Source organism: Pagrus pagrus (genome assembly GCF_965226575.1).
Source record: "Pagrus pagrus genome assembly, chromosome: 9".
NCBI classification, from domain to species: Eukaryota; Metazoa; Chordata; class Actinopteri; order Spariformes; family Sparidae; genus Pagrus; species Pagrus pagrus.
In genome coordinates, this window is record NC_140193.1 from 16,155,768 (window position 1) to 16,175,552 (window position 19,785).

At 40.4% G+C, this 19,785-nt stretch overlaps 2 protein-coding genes across 7 annotated transcripts in view; both read right to left on the reverse strand.

The window, feature by feature from the left end:
• The window catches only part of grb14 (growth factor receptor-bound protein 14), a 33,078-nt gene extending 24,685 nt beyond the window's left edge, over positions 1 to 8,393 (reverse strand). The window contains exons 1-3 of one of the 4 annotated variants that reach the window (XM_084362114.1): positions 8,278 to 8,393; positions 3,070 to 3,284; positions 1,593 to 1,722 (exon numbers count right to left, since the gene is read on the reverse strand). In XM_084362114.1, the coding sequence (XP_084218240.1) occupies positions 1,593 to 1,722; positions 3,070 to 3,257 (318 nt within the window). In that variant the 5' untranslated portion in view covers positions 3,258 to 3,284; positions 8,278 to 8,393. Of the gene's footprint in view, positions 1 to 1,592; positions 1,723 to 3,069; positions 3,348 to 5,897; positions 5,952 to 8,277 lie in introns of those variants that run through there. The other 3 variants (XM_084362116.1, XM_084362115.1, XM_084362117.1) reach the window with 3 other exon arrangements.
• A 109-nt stretch (positions 8,394 to 8,502) lies between these two features.
• The window catches only part of cobll1b (cordon-bleu WH2 repeat protein-like 1b), a 29,282-nt gene continuing 17,999 nt past the window's right edge, over positions 8,503 to 19,785 (reverse strand). For all 3 annotated transcript variants that reach the window (XM_084362111.1, XM_084362110.1, XM_084362112.1), the window contains 11 exons: positions 17,060 to 17,264; positions 16,746 to 16,971; positions 16,589 to 16,645; positions 16,404 to 16,498; positions 15,994 to 16,227; positions 15,762 to 15,894; positions 13,188 to 13,410; positions 13,006 to 13,094; positions 10,420 to 11,912; positions 9,113 to 9,258; positions 8,503 to 9,022 (listed from right to left, as the gene is read on the reverse strand). In XM_084362111.1, the coding sequence (XP_084218237.1) occupies positions 9,145 to 9,258; positions 10,420 to 11,912; positions 13,006 to 13,094; positions 13,188 to 13,410; positions 15,762 to 15,894; positions 15,994 to 16,227; positions 16,404 to 16,498; positions 16,589 to 16,645; positions 16,746 to 16,971; positions 17,060 to 17,264 (2,869 nt within the window). In that variant the 3' untranslated portion in view covers positions 8,503 to 9,022; positions 9,113 to 9,144. The remainder of the gene's footprint in view (positions 9,023 to 9,112; positions 9,259 to 10,419; positions 11,913 to 13,005; positions 13,095 to 13,187; positions 13,411 to 15,761; positions 15,895 to 15,993; positions 16,228 to 16,403; positions 16,499 to 16,588; positions 16,646 to 16,745; positions 16,972 to 17,059; positions 17,265 to 19,785) is intronic.

Here is a 19,785-nt window from a genome sequence, read left to right on the forward strand (position 1 = left end):
GCTGACAAACCAACCAACCAACAAAACGGGCACAGGTGCAGCATGACCTCCTTGGCAAAGGGAATGTAGTATATGATTATTCATTATGAGTGAATGATCCCCTGAATTATGTCTGTGCAAGTTGTTGTTATCAACACAAGGGGGGAAGCAACAAAAGCTGTGCGGTGGTATCAATTTAACAAGTAAGTAAACTTATCTTTTAATAAATTAGGAAGGAAAACATACAAAATAAACTAACATTTTGTGTTCAGTTTCACTGGTAACGGGCCATTCGCCAAACCTTCGCCCCCAGACAGCCATTGTTCAAAATTCACTTTTCCAAGTACACTGAACGCATTTTACAATGCATCTGTCTGTAAGCTGCAAATATTAGCATGCCCAGCTAGCTTACTACCAACAGTTTTAACTTCTAGACACAGCATTAATCAACTATATCATTATTATGTGGGGTTACAGTTTATATTAGGAAAACCCTCACTCAGGACCAACACATCCACTGTGTGGAAGCCATGAAGCTACTGTATGAGAGTTTAGGGTGCAATTGCATTACTGTTCTTTACTTGGTTTAGGGAAGTATACAGACCCTATGACAATGTTCATGCTGATGACACTTTCACAAATAGCAAAAATAGCATTAAATAGGTAGAGAGTTAGCAAGCTACAGCTGATAAAGTCTGCAAGCCCTCAACTAGCAAGCTAGCAATGCGAAGCGACAAAAGTGTCAAAAGATATGCAACAATTTCCCAGACCCCAAAGACTCTACATTTGATATCACAAATGAAAGATAAAGAATAAAATAATTAATCAATCAACTACTTGATTTATCAACTATCATCTGCAACTGCTTATCCTTTGCAGGGGTGCGGATGGGCGGGAGCCGATCGCAGCTGACACTGGGCGAGTAAAGGGGTACGCCCTGGACACATCACCAGTTCATCACAGAGCAGACAACCAACCACTCACACCCACATTAAATCAAAGACCCACTGTTTCTAGGGTCACCATCAATTTTGAGCAGTAGATTTGGCACCGTTAACTTAACTGTCAGCACATTGTCAAACCAGCAGGTACTTCCCCACATTCAGTGCATGACAAATCACACACCCTATGCTTAAACAAACAGCGATCGGGCACCGAGCCAGATACTTACTGATTAAACCATAAATTTATAATCACATTTTAAATGCAATATCTACAGGTGGTATCAGTCATCACATGTATTACTCATTTTATGCTGACTGTATGCAGGCACAAACCTTGGCTCTCTAAACTAATGACTGTGTGTGTGTGGATCGTCTGAGTGTGCTGACAGCATTTTTATCTCCTCACTGCAACCAATTTACATACTCGCATAACTGGCTCTACCATCCATATGCCCTGAAGTTGCAGACAAATCACAAGCCAAACATCATGTAAATATGCATTTATTTAAATATGTCCTGCAGTTGTTTTTCTGGCACTTCTTCTAATTATAGTGTGCATGACTATGCTGCCTGAGGTAGCATATGGAAAGGTTTACAACAAAGCCCATCTTTTCTCAAATAATATGCCTCTTTGTGTCCACCCTCAAGTACTGCAAATGGAGAACTCACCTGAGTTGCACTACTTTTGGTCCATGGTAATAAACATTCAGAGACGAGGGGGGAGAGGGTTGAGGGGATAAGCTCCGGAAAAGGGTTTGGAACAGGGGAAGAGAATGACTCCTCTCCCTCTTTGTTGCTCCTGAAGGACAAAAAACAGAGAGAAAAAGAAACATACAATGTTTAAAATGTGGCAAGCATTGTTCAGATCTTGTTTTAAAAATTGTATATGAGATCCAAAAGTTTTCGGAAAAGCTAAGTATGTCAGAGCTTTTGAGCAATGTGTAGAAAATGATGCACATATCTACAATACTATGCTAAATGATGTTAAGTATCTTACTGGTACACAGAAGCTTCAACTAAGCGTTGGATCAAGCAGAATTTACAGTTTGTGTGATATTGTGAGAAATTATTTAATTATTACTTTCTGTGAGAAACTCAAGCAAATGACACACAAACAATAGGTCACTTGAATCCCATATTTTGCCTGGCAAGAATGTAAAATTTTAATGATGTTATCAGACTTCATGCTCGACTGATTTCACAACCTGTAGCTTAAAGCGCTCTTACAACATATTGTTGGCTCCTCTGTTGCATGTGGCCCATATCGAGGAATGAGGAATATAAATGGAGCAGGTGATAAACTGACAGAAACACAAGGCTGTCTGTCTCTGCATGGACGCCAGACGACACACCCCACTCGCCAGCAGACTTTTGATAAGGTGGCAGATAATGCACATGTGGGCTCACCACAATAATATAGGAGTTCATGGACAAAGAAAGCTCTTGAACCGCTGACTAGAGGAAATATCACAATCAAAAAATAGCATGATGAATGAGAAAAAGCATTTCTTTGTCATAATGTCTTAATCAAATTATCTTCTATTCATCTCAACCCCTAAGGGATTCATCATTATTAACTGTGAATGTCAGGAGTCACAAGGATAACTCTAAATTGAATGTAACATGCCCTTGTAGTGAACTTGCATCTAAATCAATCAGAGAAAACTGAGACCAGACAAACATGATCACCATGTTAAAGTCAGAAAAAGTTAGACACTTGCAGATGAGAAGGCCTCAGTTTTCTGAGAGGTGCTGTTCTCTGACTGACGCTTTCTTTACTGCTCTGTAAACACAGCAGTTACTGAGTTACTCATTATCTCCCACAAACTAACAGGTGCTTGATTTGATTCAAGGCCTTTAACTGCTCTGTTGAAATAATACATTACACTTCATTGACAGCTGCATTTGGGTCGAGCCAATTGTGTTTACAGGTACAAAGTCTACACTACAGCTTTCAAGCAGACCTCTGTGTCTCACTCCTGCCAATACAAAGAGTGTACTATTCTTCTGCAAGGCAGCTCACGTTGTTGGGAGTAGAGTAGAAAATACTACTCTCAGTTTAAGTGCAATTTCATTTATCTTGATTGAATCTTATAAACAAACTGGTTTCATTGATGGCAAGCGTAAGGAGAAAAATGAGTCATACCTGTTCCCCTTGCAGAGCGCAGTCCTGTTCTTCTGGGCATTTGGTGTTAGTAAAGGAGCTCGCAAAGGGATGAGGGCTGGGCCGGGAAAGCCACTCACATTACCCTTGTCACTGTGAAAAATGTCTGCTTTCTCTCCGAGGCTTCCAGAAGTGTGTATTTCGTCCAGTGTGTTATTCATATCACTCATGTGGGCCAGCTAAATCCAAGGCATCATCTGGAGCAGAGAGAAGAGACGAGCAGTTGGACTGGAGTGTGTGCAGAGCACAGTTAGAGCAAGCTGGCTGGCGGGGCTTCTCTGCTCACAGCTCAGCAGACGCACACACATACAGACACACAGACACACACACACACACACACACACACACACGTACAGACACACACACACAGGCTCACACACAAGTCTCTCTGGCTCATCTGCTGCCCACGAGGCTGGCCCAGTGGGGCAAAACGATCCCTCCTACCCAAACATGATCCACCACAATAAAGATATTTTTAACACAATGACTCCCAAAACAGACATGCTTGCACTGACACAGTAGCATACTAATAATTAACTAATTTGTTCAGCCTCCTCAAGTCTGTTAATATTGTTGCTTTAATTTCCCTCCTTTTGTTTCTGTTTTTTGATATAGCTCCCTTCGCAACCTGGAAGGCAGGAAAAAGTGCACACAAAGCACACTTACACAAAGGGGGTGTCTTTAGCTCGGTAATGAGTCCGGGAGGGCCGCCAGTACTATAAAACAAACTGTTCTTTTGTCATGGACTTTGCACAGAGATCCAAATTGCACTTTAAACTTAGTACACTGTAGAAGGCATGTGGTCGTATAGGGTTAGCCAGCCCTGCAGATTGGTTGTGTTTTTGGGCTGTGTCATTCAGTGACAGGCTCCATGTGGGGGATGGTTGAGATGATAACATCTTTCTGAAAGGTAATGTGTAACAGAGTCTGGACAGGGGAGGACAGGCTACTGGAGATACAGGCTAACAGGCAGCACAGGGTTAAAGCAATACCTCACCACATTAACAGAAGACAAGGCTAACTTGATCACTTTGGTAAATATGTCAAGCTGGTGACAGTGGTCAAAACCCAGTTGTTTTTTCTTTCAAAAGGGAAGAAATACTGAGAAAGGAAACAGAACAATGTTGCATCCCAGAATGATAAAAGACTATAAAGTATGTATCTTTTTGTGGTGAGTGTTATTATCAAAAGGAAAAAGTCTGTAACTAACCAGGAAATCTGAGATCAGACTGATCTGTATGCCCTGTGTCTTATCGTTTTAATTAAATCCACTACATGTACATCTACCTTTCATAGTATCAGTTACAATAACACAGCTCTTAAGGGCTTGGGTCACCTTTTGACCAAAGCACTATCATATGCACTTAAAAAGCGTTCAATGAACACAGAGGCAACAACTGCTCACCAGGTAAATCTTTGCTGTTCTGGAGGTTGATTTTAGGTGACAGAGAGCAGTAGGAGATGGGGACAGACAAATGGTTCAGATCAGGTCCTACGGTGGACCGAGACAAGGACAAGAAACCCCAGGCAGCATGAGAGGGCCAGAAATAGCCCCATAGCCTGGAACACATTCTTCTGGTATCAGTCAATGCAAATGCTAATTACATTGGTGTAGGATGAATGCCAGATCTATTTTAGGGATTTAATAACTGCTTCACATAAGACAGTTATTAAAAAGATAAAAATTACCACTAAACTTGAAAAAAAAATTGTGTGAGTAAGTGACACACAGGTAGACTTCTTTGACTGCAACAGTTTTGTACCACAAACTACTACATTAATTCCTTCAAATTAATGACTGATGATTGATTGTCCTCGTCAGTTTTCATAGCATTTAGATGCTACAGTGAACACTGGTCAAGTCTCGTTGTTTGCTCTTTTGTATGGAGGACTTAAACTGCCAAAATCAATAATAAAGAAAAAAATAAAGGGCTCAACTAATAAATTGATATGGTTTTAACTGCACCAAAAGTATTTTTAAAATGTAGGCTTTAATTTTGTGACCAATTAATATTTCTGTGTTTATTTGCTTCTGTATTTATTTACCATTATTTTAATTCCCCTATTTACTTACTTTCCCATTTTATTAATTTAACATCAGTGCTTGGTGCTCACAGGTGTCGACCTTTTGATATGAAGATACCGACTACATTATCATCACCATCTTGTTGCTGCTGCTTACATACAACCTAACACAGATTCAAAAGATGCGTCGTGCTATGTGTTTATTGATATTTGTATATAAATGTGCATATGTTCTGTAATTTGTGTAGCATGAAGAAGTTTACAAACCTTATTTTCATTATGCAACCCTGTGTTGTATAATGAAAAATAAACCTTACCCACCTTATTTAATAATTTATTCATTTTTAAATGTATTTATTCCCCTATTTTCCCCCTATTTATTTCAACAAATTTAGTTATTTCAGTTTTTTATTTTTATATTTTTTATACATTTCAGCTACTTTACACAAATGAGACGGCTGTCATTAAAAGCGTGCCATGGGATCAACTACTGCCTATTGTTTGATTGACTTTTCCTAATTAAATGACAGGAGCAGTTTTACTCATTATACTTTTGCTAAGTGCCAAAAATGGCATTTGTTTTCGGCACCAATGGCAATAACCAGTGTCTGGTGACTATGAGGGAATGACCATCACCAGCTCTGCTTTCTGTGCCACAGCACCAAGAGCGCCTTCACTTAAACTGCTGACTTGCTGGAGTGCTGGTTGCCAGATTTGTAAGGTGTTGGTAGTAAACAAAGCACTTGCGCTTTTGTTATGAAATATAGTTCAGAGTCATGCCTCACTTTTGCAAAGGCCATCCTGCAGGACACCCCTGAGGAGAGCATGGACAAGGCAATGCTGGAAACTGGATATTCCACCTTGCTATCCAGCTGGCAATGGTGGCCAACAACCTGTGGCTGCTGGGTGTGTCCCTGTCACAGCTGTAACGACAGGTAAGAAAAGGCACAACGTTGCCTGCCATAGGCTATAGTATGTTACTGTCCTCCTGCACAAGGACAATGAAGACCTCACAGCTGCTCCATGGCTTTTACAAGAACTGTTTGGAGCATCAGACACAGCATTTGCAGCATTTTAAAGAAGGCAGCATGTCTAAAACAGCAACTACTGTCGGGCTCCTGTTACTTGTGAAAAATTGTTTGCTCTGTTGGTCCACCTACTGGCCTGAGTGGTACATCTCAGACAAAGCCTTTCATGCTCAAGAACATCATGAGTTTAAGTCAAGCTACAGCTGTCCGGTTCAGCTCGATGCACTCTATCCATCTAATGAAATGGAAAGGTTAAAACATTTGTGCACTCTGTCTGTTGGCTTATGCGGAATGCAATGGAGTGAGGCATAGCAGCTGTTGGAAAGCACAGGGAGAGGGTGGCTGGTTAACACTTGTGCTGCAGCAGCGTCTTTGCAGATGAAATCCACGCTCATAATGTCAGACACAAGTGATCATGACATTTCTACTTATTTTCGCATTCTGCATATTTCGGTTTATTTCAATGCATCCCTTCTGGCATGTTATAAAAAGACTTTTTGTTCTTTTTTTCCAGCAAGCTGACCTATTTTGTAATATAGAAAAACAGAACATGCTGCTTAAAATTGATTTATATTGGATTGAATGGGGTTTTCAGCCAAACCTTTTTGTCTGGGCGAACTATTTCGTTCATGCTTCCTTTTTTAGAACTACATGAGGCAAACTAATTGTAAATAATGATAAAATGTTTTGTTAGTGACCCAATCAGAAACGTTTCACTGAAGACAAGTATTCACTCATAGTCGTTTGTATTTTGCACGCCATGCTGAAAGTGTTATTTTTCTTGTTTATATCCCGTTAATTGTTTAGATAAAGTTACAGCGCAAAACACTTCATGACAACGTTTTAACTTTATATTACTGTACAAACCACAACAGTGTCCAATTCAAACCCTTGGACAGTGATGGAATGTAACTTAGTACATTTACTCAAATACTGTTTTTAAGTACAATTATGTACTTTACTTGAGTATTTCCATTTTCTGCTACTTTACACTTCTGCAGCACTCCATTTTGGAGACAAATATAGTGCCTTTAACTCACTACATTTATTTGTTTACTTCAGTTATTAGTTACTTTGCAGATTAAACGTTCCAGTTGAGCTAAAGTAGTGCATTTTTAAATTATTTCATCGGCAAAACAAAATAAAGAAATAGAAAACCATGCTGATAAACAGATCCGACAATTGTCCCTGCCTACAGCATATCGTGTATACACTACTCAAGATGAGTTAGGGATATGGGTGCCTATATATGCATGTGCATGGATTTGCAATAAAAGTTAAATGAAATGTATTCACAAAACACAAAATTAAAATGCATAAATGTCATAAAATAAACAATTGACCCACTAAAATATCCTTAACTTAACTAATCTTGAGTAGTGCACTTTACATACATGCACTCTTACTTGCACTGTTGATGCTTCAGTAAATTTAATGCTATACTATATTGATACTCTTAAGATTTTTACTCATGTACTATTTGTATTGGTGACTTTCACTTTTACTAAAGTAATATTTTTACACTTGACTTGTACTCAAGTATGATTTCCAGGCATTTCTTACAGCACTGCCTTCAGGATGACGCTGATACACATCATCCATGTTGTTAACGGAGACGCTTCATCGCGCTAGGTAAGAATAATGGAGAGCAAGTTTGACGGTGTCATCAATGAATTAACTGTAACTATGAAAGACACGTGCTTGGATAGATGATAACCTCTTCGTGTACGGGAGCTCTGCCTATTATTCGCATCCTTTAATTGGAGACAAGTAGGAGAAAGCACGACCTTGATGTGTTTGAACTGTTAGCTAGCAGTTAACTGTCACCGCTAAGCTAACGTTAACTTAATACACAGTGGAGGCAGTGAAGTCAGGCTACTGTCCCGGTGGCCCGACTATTTTAAAGTTATAAACAGCTTTAGGGTTGTAACTCTCTTAATTCTTAATAGTAAGTGATTCATTTTACTTACAAAATCAATTTGACCTGCATTTTATCAGCCTGAAATAACGTTAGATACGAATAGTAACTAAGCTTCCTGTTCCCTCGAGGTTACACCAGCACGAGCCGCCTCAACAACACCTCTTTTAAATGACAGACCTGCTCTGGACTTCATATTTTTTACTGCTGTTATCTTACCTTGTGCCTCTTTAAGTGGAGTCTCCAGTTCAAACCTTGACAGCCGGTCGTCATGTCGCTGCTCCGGTGGGGGAATGAAGCTTCACTGTTCACACGTGCAGCAGCACAGGTGTTCCTACTGTACGTGCTCTACGTCACGTTTTACCTGTTTGTCACAAACACGCCATATTCAAAGGGATCAGCTGTTTGTGCAACACTTAATGTAAAGGACTTAACGCAGACAACTGAATTGATAAAAGCTTTATTCATAACAACACTGGTTGACAAGAACAACAGGTGTACTGCACATCAGTGTATTTTTTCATATAGCTTAATCAGAACTCTGTAATACTTAAATATAGATTTGATGTATGATCTAAGAGGCATTTAAGTACCATAGGTCAGACCTGGTCCGCCCTACACATCCAGTATTATTTATAAACCCAAAATCAGTCTAATAATAATTTATAGAATTTTTCTCATTTAACGTTCTTGTTCACTCACGACAGTAATGCATTAAATGCAAGATAGTCCTCACACACAATAAAAGAGAAGCATTAAAATACGCAGGTCATCCAGGGGTATTACTTAATGACACATAGGAGAAAATAAACCAAAAAATACAGCAATTATTAATTATCAAAATACATAATTTTATGTACACTGTTGGAGACTACCAAAAGAGGTAAAACAAAATACAGTTTCTGCTTCTGTGTCGTGGGATGGAGGGTTGTGGAGATCTCGAAGTAGACAGGATAAGCTCCTCCTGGGTAAGAAAAAAAATACAGTGGTTAAATGGATATGTTGTGGGCACATTTATATGATATTATACTGCAGTGTGTTTGAGTTTGCTTACAGTAGATGGTCGTCAGAAGAATTAAGGCACTGCTACAGACTGCTCTCTCCTCCCGTTTGAACAATCCCACTAAAAGCTGGTGGTGCACCCTCGACTCCCTGCAGGGTGGAGCCTTTGTCACTATCCTCTTCTCTATTTTCACCTTCCTGTGATGTTAAAAACGAGATACAACGCACATAATCACTGAAGACTTAATGTACCAGACGACATAAAGAGCAACAATAATAAGACCATCTTCTCACAGGTATTTTAAGGGCCAATAAAACAACTATTTTGAGTGAAATAATAATAAATTGAACTTTAATTTGTAAATGGATGAAAATTTGGTATTTGTCGATCTGGGAATGAAACTCAATAATAAATCTTTCACCAGAATTACTTTAAAAGTTTTTTGATAGTTTTGCTTTTCACAATGCAAAAACCTGGCATTGAAGCTTTCAATGAAGTACAAAAACTGATCACATCAGTGAATGAAATCAGAATTTACTTTGGTTTCATGTTGTTCTGCATGGCATTTACATCTTCAGTCAAAATCAGCCATGTACTAATGCATATAAAGGCATAAACAAACAATAAAGGATTTAACTATTATCAGCCTGGTCGATTACAGGAATCTGCAAATTTATCAATTAAATTTAGTGGAGAGGAAGTATAAAGTAGCAATAAAAGAAAAAGGAACTACTCAGCTAAGTACCTCAAAGTTGTACTTAAGAACGGTACTTGGGTAAATCGTACTAGTACTAGTCAATTTTCATTTTTACTGCAAAATAATCAGTATCCTCTTTTTCTCAACTGCCACCTCTCATGCTTTATATTGCAAACCTTGATACTATATTTAAAATCAAGTAGGTAAAACACATTGAAAGAATACAGCAGGCAGTTTATATTAAAGCCTGGGCTGATTCAAGCCAATGGGTCACAGGAACTATTACCAAGTATTCTGCTACTTATAAAAATGTGTAATGTTCATGAGAGTCAATTACTCACTGCTGGTCACAGTGTAAATGTCCAATACAGCAGCGGAAAGAAGCACCAGAGCGGTTGAGAAAGTGGTTTTAGGTTCAAACAAACTAAAGCATCAGTGGGATGAATCACATTCGTTCCCACTTCTATAGAACTCTTTGAGGGCAAACCAAAATATTGCTTTGATCAGCACTGCAGAGTGCTCTTCTACTCAATACATCAGTGTGTGAGTTAAAGGATAGCAAAAGCTGTAACAGTGGTCTCATGAGTAGAAAATAGTCCGTCGCTGCTCTCATCTTTATTTAGATATTTAAATAGAAGCGTGCTATGCTATCTGAACTTACCTTGAGCTTTGATAATCCTTTTGACTCTATGACTGGTGAGCGACTCGTGATTGGGGAGAGGGGTGAAACAGGAGAGTGAGGCGAGTGAGGCGAGTGAGGCGACTTTGGCCGGTAGGATAAGGACTGGCTTCTTTTCACAGCAGAGGACACTGCCTGGGCGAAGCGGGATGGGGTCGCAGGAGAGTAGGGCCTAGGTGCTGCAAAGCTCCTTAATTTTTCCAAGCTTAAACCTACGCTTGGCTCTTTAGTCGGCAGACTACTTTGCCTGGTGATTCGCATGACGCCTACATTCTTGTCGTCTCCTTTAGGGCTCGGCTCAACATTAGTGGCTCCTGTCGACTCCTCTTGAAACTGCATGGGAGGTGGGGGAGTAGGAGGAGGAGGAGTAGTAGTAGGAGGTGGAGGAGGAGGAGGAGGAGGTGGTAACTGTGCTCTCTCTGAACTTGCTTGAGCCTCCTTCTGGCCAGAGCCAGGACTGGCACTGACATTCTTTTCCGCTGCTGAAGTTACATAATACCCAGGTGTTTTTTTGTGCTGTGCCAAGCGGAAAGAACCAGGCTTGGGTTTAGTTGCGGGTGGAATTTTCACCTCCTTGACCTCCGCTGGCGAACCTGCTTGAGATGGCCCATCTGCTGAGGATGAGACCTTGTCATCTGCTTTAGGTAAACTTGTTGGTGATGAGGAATGAATGGATTCAGGTATACTTCCATTAACAGTGTCTCGGGTAGTAGTAGTAGTAGTAGTAGTGCTAGTCAGTAAGTCTTCCCTGGGTGTGGCAGAGTGCAGCTCACTTTTTTCCTTTGAGACCTCTGTCTGTTCTCTCGCTGCTGTGCTCTCCTCCAACTGAAGAGCACCAATATTAAGTCCCTCTTCTGGAGCAGCGTTGGACGTCTCCAGTGTCAGTGCAACTTCAAAATATCTAAGTTTCTCCAGAGATTTCTGAGGCACAATAGTGTACGTCGTCATCCCCATCTTGGGGATGTAGTCCCTTGTCAGCTCGTTGGAAGGCTTGGGCTTTGGCTCAGAGTCTGTGGCATAAATAGATGGTGCCTTTGTCGTGGCAGAGGCACTTGGTGTTAACTCTTGGCACGATGAGGTCTCTGAGGTGTGGGATAAGGCACGGTTGGGTTCAGGCGGGTCCAGCTCCTCCGTCAAAGTGGCCATATCTTTCTTCTCCGCTGATTCGAAGCCAGGCACATTAACTGAGGAAGGGACTTCCACATGCTCTTGTGGAGGCAGCGGTAGTGGTGTGGCATCTGTTTGTACTTGAGCGTCCTCTCCAATGGGGTGGGATGTGCTTGTGGCCACTGGGCTCGCCAACTTGTCAGTCTGCTCTGGGACGGTATCATTGTTTGCCTGTGCCTGTGCATCCTGCACCACAGGCGGAGGGAGGCTGCTGGGTACAGTACTGCAATCACCTTCAACACTTTCAGGTGTAGACACTTCACAGACGGGCTGTTGGCTCGCATTTTCAACTTGACATGGACCACCATCTGTACAGAGGAAGAAAAGTCGTAATGTGAGACAGGGGACTTTCTTCAAGAGGCAAAAACACATAGACAAGGCTTATTAAAGGGATAGTTCAGATTTTTTGAAGTAGGGTTGTATGAGGCACCAGAACTGGGAAGTAACAGGCTTGTAACTTTAGCTTTAACGCACATGAGGAGAACTATTGAATACTTTTATTTCGCATCATTGCACGCTGCCTTTTTTGCTGTGCTCAGGGTGCTTTGCCAAAATGTCGGCATTTGACGTCCTGGGAATAAAACTCAACAATCAACTATCTTTCTGGTGCATTTACGAACAGCTTGGACAAACTCCTACTCATTCTACCTTTAAGTTTAATAGTCTTTGAATTATATTAATTTGACATGAGCTTCAGTTAGCTTTGCACAGAAATGGCCGGCAGAAATGTCATTCAGAGGGATACTTGTAACTTATTTTTATACTTTGAGTACATTTCAGACCCTGTACTTACTTACTTTTACGTGAGTAAAGAAGTTGAATCAGTACTTTTACTTTTACCACTCTTTTTTGACACAAGTAACTTCACTACAACTTGAGTAAAGAATGTGTGCCACCTCTGTGAGGTACCTATCCATAGTCAGTGAGTCGGTGGATTACCGACAGTAGATGGCAGTTGGCACACCCCCAGTTTGGAAAACCAGCAGGAGTACTGCTGTAGGAAGGTAAGGAATGTACTACTGTAGACGGGGCCAGCAACAAAATATGTTTATGTCTCCTAAAACAGTAATTATCAGTTCAAGTGTAAGCTAAATTTCTAATATTACACAAATACTGGCGCTTTGGGTTGGCGTCCGACCCAAACTGCCAACCCAAGGTGTCACTATTTGAGACTCTGGAGATTAGACTCAACAATCAGCTATCTTTCTCCGGGAAGTTACATTGTGTTGCTATAATGAACCATTAAGAGTATATGGCAGAAGAATTTTAAGAGAAAGGGGGGAAACTTCAGAGGAAACTGCATATGTTGCACCTTTAAGGCAAAGTTAAGAAATAAATTAGCAGGTATCTAAGCAAAGATATAAACAGTACCACTACAGTATAATCCAAGTGTAAACCCACTTGTATCAGCCAGTTCAGATGAACCTGTGCCATCAGTTGTCCTGACATCACTCAGAGCTGCAGCATCGTTCACTGCGCTCTGCAGTTGACTGTGAAAATCAATTTGAAAAGGAATTAGAAGTGAAGCTGATACTACTGGAAAAACATGACGCAGGCTTGAGAAGTCATACTAGAGTTCGTACTTGCCATCTGAGGACAGATCAGGAGACTGATCTTCCCCATTGCCCTCGACGGACATTGTGCTCAGTACGTCAGTGTCTGGGGACGGGGAATGCAGTGAAACGTCAGCAGACATGTTGAGGCTGCTGTCCTCTCCCTGGGTATCACTAGCAGTTGCAGACATTAAAGAGGCAGTGGTCTCCTCTTGCTCCATAATCTCCTCCAGTGTGTTAGCAGCTGCAGCCGCTGTAAACAGCAACATAAAGACATCATGTAAAATCATTCACATGTACCGTTCCTAATCTGGCTGTAATGTAAACAATTTTTCATGTGATTTTTGGGAACAGTATGATACTCGTCAACTGGATTGGGGAAATAAACCCAAATTTCTTTAACTTCTTTTGAATTCTTCATTTATTTGTTAATAGTTTTTTAGTTACAAGAGAAACCGAGCATCCAACTATATTTACGTATCTCACACATTCACCCTTTTCAGCAAAAAAAGGTTCTTTAGATGAATGAATCCCACTTAATCTTTTACATCTCAGTCTCCCTCGTCTAGTTCTTAATTTAGCACTTCAAGGAAGTGCATCACAGAGAAGCGGAGGGCAAAAGGAATTTCAAGGCTACTTAAACAAAACTGCAACTTCTCACCGTTCTCAGCCTCTGATCTCTGTATCTACTGAGCAGCACAGGAAGTGATCTTTCTCTGTGGACTAAATGTTTGAAAAATTGGGGGGCAAAGGGAGGACAGCAATGGTGGTGTATACATGTAGACAGCAGTGGTTAAAAAAAAAAAAAAGGCTGATGACACTCTTTATTAACGAGGTGTGGGAAGATATGCTGCTAGTGAAGGGACGATGGGTAACAGAGGAGTTGCACAAATATGTAGAGAAAATGAAAAAGGAAGACAGGCAGTGATTTATATGAGAGAGGAGATAAGAAAGGAAACTACTATCTTTATAAGCTGTCTGTGGGAATTAAAGGCTGTGAGTTTTTTCCAGTGTTTAATCAGAATATACTCAATGGAGTGAAGTAAATGTTGTTTGGTGAGCTTAAAGGTGCAATATGTAAGAATTGGCCACCACTTGAAATCATACTCCAAACAAATAGGGGGCAGTATATTACCAGGGTAACCGCTAACTGCTGCTAATTGTAGCTTCCGTTAGTCAGTTAGCCGTCCAGCTAGCAGTCAGGTCTGGGAGCTCAGGGTGTTTTTATGAAAAAGGGCGGGCTGGGGCTAGCTAGTTAGCATGCTAACTTCACTGGATATGGCTGCAGCACAATGCACAGCCGTCTTTAACGCTGTCAAAACTCTTATTCACATAATTTTAGGTTATTTTTGAATGCGTTAAACTAAAATTCTTACATATTGCAACTTCAACGCAGTTGCAGAACTCAGCAGGAACATCTTATTTCAGACACACTACCATCATTACCAAAGAAATTCCAGACCTTGCAGTGAATAGTTTTCATAATTTCCTAATGTTGAACAAAAACAGGTCCTACGAAATCTGCTGACAGCAAGATCTGTGGATTACCCAGAGTAACATACATATTTATTCTGGAGTGTGATGTCATTTCAATGCTATGAATGCCTCAAAAAACCTTCCACTCACCTCTGATGAGTCAGGATGGCGGCAGAGGCGTCAAAACCTCAGCAAACAAAACCCCAACTAAATGTGTGACTAGGTGCCATCAATAGGAAGTGAGAAAATGTGCTTTGTAAATTATGTGATCTGACCTTTTAAATGAAAGAAAGAGTACAACACAACTTTTTCTGAGGCTGTATATCCCAGTAGTTTGGGGGGAAAAAAAATCAAACTCAGAAAGTGAATATATTTCCATATAAACAAGTCATTCTTGAGGGGAATAAGGTCCCCAGAACACTGTTAGACACTAGAAACATAGGTACTTACAAGGGTCCTGCTGACATAAACAAAGTAAAATAGCACAGAATTGTGTCGTCCTTTTCTTTTCTTTTCTTTTCTTTTCTTTTCTTTTCTTTTTTTTCTTACTCAAAACTACATAATGCACCTCAAATATTTTCCCATTTTTATGCCTTCAGTAATGTAAGCCAAAGTAGATCACCTATGGTCGTTTATCAGACCTCAGTCTATTTCTTTTTTTCGGAAATAACTTGCTTTTTGCTTTAAATTGCTTTGTATACAGGACGGGTGGAGTTTCCCTCACAGGACAATACTGCGAGTGTCCACACAATCACAGGAAGGTATATCAAAGCAGGTTGATTATACTCAACCAAGGAAAAAACACCAGGGAGCTCAGCTCCTACAATAATCGGAATGTGGCAAAAATGAGCTTCTCAGAAACTGCACGATTTCTCAGCATACTGTATGTGTTTGTAAAATGAGCCACTGCTTAATAATGACCACTAGGAGGCACAAGAGTCACATAAGTGAGAAGTTGCAGGCTCCTGCTGCAGAGTATGAAAAGACCTGCCTGTCCGTGAGTCCAAAGTACACAGGACAAAACATCACACTACAGGCAGTGTCTTTGCCAGTGAATTAAACAATTTAAATGTATGATTAAAAAAGGATCACGTTGCTCCACATTAATAAATGCAAACGAAGACAAACCTTGCAGATTTTCAGTTTCAGTCAGAGCTGCTTCTTGGACAGCAGCGCTGGGGGTTGTGGGGGGTGGAGGAGCTTTGCGTTTGGTCCTCTTCAGTGAAGACTCAGCTGAGGACCCGCGACTTAAACCAGCAATCTATGTGACGTACGATTTAATTAAATTATATGATCAATGTAGCTAAACAGAAATCACATGGCTGTCATCATGCCATTGAAGCCCACAGAGTCCACTCACCTGGTCACTGTCCAGTTGGGCGTTAGGTTCAGAGTTGAGTCTCCGCCGAGCGCTGAGGTCCGAAGAGCTCTGAGACACGAGGATCGGGGGTTGGGGCGCACGTCTCTTCTTTGGCACGTAGGTGGGTGTTGTAGGGGAGCCGAGCGGGGACGAATTGGAGCTAGGTAAGGCCATGCTGAGTGGTCGAGGCTTGCTCACGAGCACAGGAGAAGCTGGGGCACTGGCTGTGGTTGCCTTTAAAGAACAAACATCCAATCAGAACATGATAAGAGGTCCTTTGCCAAACAACACAGTGCACATTAACCAATGGCAAACCAAAGTAAACAAACCTCCCTCTGAACATGTAAAGCTACTTTCTCACTCAACTGTGTCTTTGCATAATCGGCACACACAAAGAAACACTGCATCACCTGTTCAGACTTTTTCTTGCTTTTTCGAAACTTGCTGAAGAGGCCTTTGTTTTCCTCCTCTTTCTGATTTTTATCTTTTCCTGGCATGACTGTTCCTGGAAGAAAAACAAAACACATTGTAAGATAAGATTAGTCAGAATATGACAGCTCTGTTGATATCAATCATACAGTTATAACGTAAATACCTGCATGAGTTGGCGAGGCTGGACACACGGGGGAGGCAGGTTGTCGTGCAGAGAAAACTGCAAGCAAGAGAAACACTGATTGGTTAATATGCTGAAATCTGCTGAATCTGATGCCATACATAACATAGTTGACATCTTTAAATACTGTAGAACTTACCTTTAGTGTCTCTTGCATAAACCTCCCTTATGGCATAATCATTAAGAGTGCAGGACAAGTCCAAAGGGGCCAGTGATTGGACATCTCTCAACAGAACTGTAGTCTCAATGTCAAATTCACATTTCTCACAGATGGCTGGTAGATGTTCAGCCAGGGGAACTCGAGGACTGACTCGTAGTATCGTTTTCTGGGTCTTTTTGTAGTTTATCACCATCCGAACGGTTGCCTGGAGAATAGAAAATGTGTCACTCAACATGATCGGCACACAGTGGTGTTTGTGCACGTGCCAGTATGATGCCACGTGGTTAACGTACCTCAGGCATCTGGGGACCTGTCTTCTTATTTTTGTCCTCCCCCTTCGGTTTTAGTATGATCTTCTCTGCATCCAAAGTTCCTATGAGAGCATTGGGCTTGAGCTTGGTGTTCTTCTTGTTGGCGGTGACCAGTTCCAAGGTGTGGCTCGAAGGGTTCAGGTGGTACTTTGCACAGAGCGTCACCAACAGATCCATTAAGGGTTTGCTGAAAGGTGACATTTTTCTTTTTAATCTTGAGTTTTATGAATCAACATTTTGGCTGGGTTTATTCTGAAAAATGTTATGCTGCATATCATAAGATTATGTGTTCAGTTCTTCCATTCAAAAACAACATTATCAGACCATTATCAGGTCCTTTCTTTTATTTTAGAATTATCTTCATTTAATTTCATGCTTTCCACCATGGGGTCTTGCTTACAATCTCTCACCAACATATAAACATGTATATGATAACAAAAAAATGTGAGTCATAAGAGGGTAGACATGGTGAAATCTGGTTATGTGCAGGTTACTCTGCAAAATAAAAAAATCTGATGAAAGTCATTTTAAAATCATGAAGAGAAAAAAAACAACCTTACACCTACTGAAACATGAAAATGACCTCACTTAATAAATCATTATATTGGAAGAAAGTTTGATGACTGCTTTTGGGGCTGGAGCTACTATCTTACAATATTGATTATTTTGCTGATTATTTTCTCAATTAATAGATTTATTGATAAAATGTCCACAAAAGGCCAATAGAGTGAAATATGTCCAAAGTGACATCTTTAAAGGTCATATTGTTAACATTTTTATGTAGACAAATCCTTTATTTTTTAAATTAAACGGCTACAGTACGTAGCTTTTAGAAAGGTGCTAGCTAGCGTTAGCAACGTTGACGTTAGCTAATGTTAGCAATGTTAGCTAGTGCACAAACCGGCAACCAGTTGAGGGGGCAGATGATTCAAACAACAGCGGTGTTGTAACGTGAATGCAACGGAAGAGGGAGGTGGAATGGATGTTGTCATAACACCTTTAAATGTCTTGTTTTGTCCGACCAACAGTTACAAAACCCAAAATATTTTGTTTATATTCATATAAAACAGTTACATTTCAAATAAACAAAAATACCAGAGAGGCTTCAACCAGAGAATTCTGGGCATATTTGCTTTAGATAAAAGTCAAAAATGTAAAGAAGCAGTGCAGAAGATGTAATAACAATACAACGCACACTTACGGTCAGTTACAGTAGCAACAGTAGCCCTTGCAGAGCTTCCCTGACACTCATAATACAGCAGGAACATAATGCATTTAACTTAATCCTCAAAACATCAACACTAGCACTAACTTTTGTGCAGGCACTTAAACCAGGTTTACAGGGAGAAAAGAAGGTGAAGAATTCAGTGTTAATCCTCATTAAGGATCGGTCTCAGTACTTTCTTAAGAGGCCAAGGTGCAAAAGACACCCGGAGGAGAATGTTTGTAAACTGTGTGCATTGTGAGAAAGATAATGATATCTTAAGTAAACTCTGTCGATGGAAAGTCTGAGCTGTGTGAGTGAGCAGACTCACAGAAGGACACACAGACCTTGTTGTTAAAATCTCTGACACAGAGGTATGTTGACACATGTTGATCTGATTAGGCGACACAGTCATAGCTGAAGTGGCGAACAGTGAGATTTGTGTCCTCGTTGCACTTTAGCATGCAATCGAATGATAATCTGAGGAGTTTGAGTATCAAAAGTTCATCATTCCTACATTGTTGGGAGAGCAAATGTAATCAATTTTGTTCCCAGTACAAATATTAACCGAAACCACACATTCAGCTGCTCCACCTATCTGACTCAATATAACTGGAGCTGAACTTTACTGTAAGTGATGACTTCATCTTACATCAGTCTCATTAGGTAGTGTTGCACAGGGATGTTTTCGCTAAAAGTGCAAACCTTATCAGCCTTTATATGTAACTTACTGACTTGCAATTAACCAAGTACACTGTAGTTTAACTATTTTGCACAAGCTTGCTGGTTGCTCAACAACATCCATATTTGCATAGTTATTCAAGTAGTTATATAACTTTTTTGCCGGTGTTTGTGTAGTCAACCACCGAAACTACAAACACATTTGGGCCATAAAAGGAAAACTGGAATTTGTTATCAACAAATGTTCAGACAAGTTGTTGCATGCTAGTTTAGAAGTCACCTGGCAAACTGAGTAATCACACCTGGTGGAATAACTCCACCTGGACTTTAGTTTCTGTAAGACGAGAGTGACTGAAGGACACAAAACGAAAGTTGACATTATTTGCACTTTTCCATGAATAGTGGGGTATTTTAATGTTTTCGTTTTATCTCTGATCTGTGAACTGTAAAGGTTCCTCTTTTTGCAATAAACTTACTTGACCGTATTCACACGGCAGCCTCTTCTGCCATGCTTGTTAAGCTGCTTCTTTCAAGGTTGCGGGTCAAATAAACGTTAGGAATCTGACAGTTTTTTATCATTTCACTGCATCCTGACTGATCAGCAACTGAAAAGATGTTGATAGTGAAAGTCTGGAGGGACATTAAATCATATTTCAAGGTAAAGCAACATATTTGATAAGCCAAAAGCTAACGTTAGCATAACGATTTCCTAGCTAATATTACTGTTTGATTACACCCGGTGTGTTTTACTTCCAGGCTTATAATAAATGTTTCCAAGATGTGCTTTTATATTTTAGAATTAATTTACACCTTTCCTATTGTA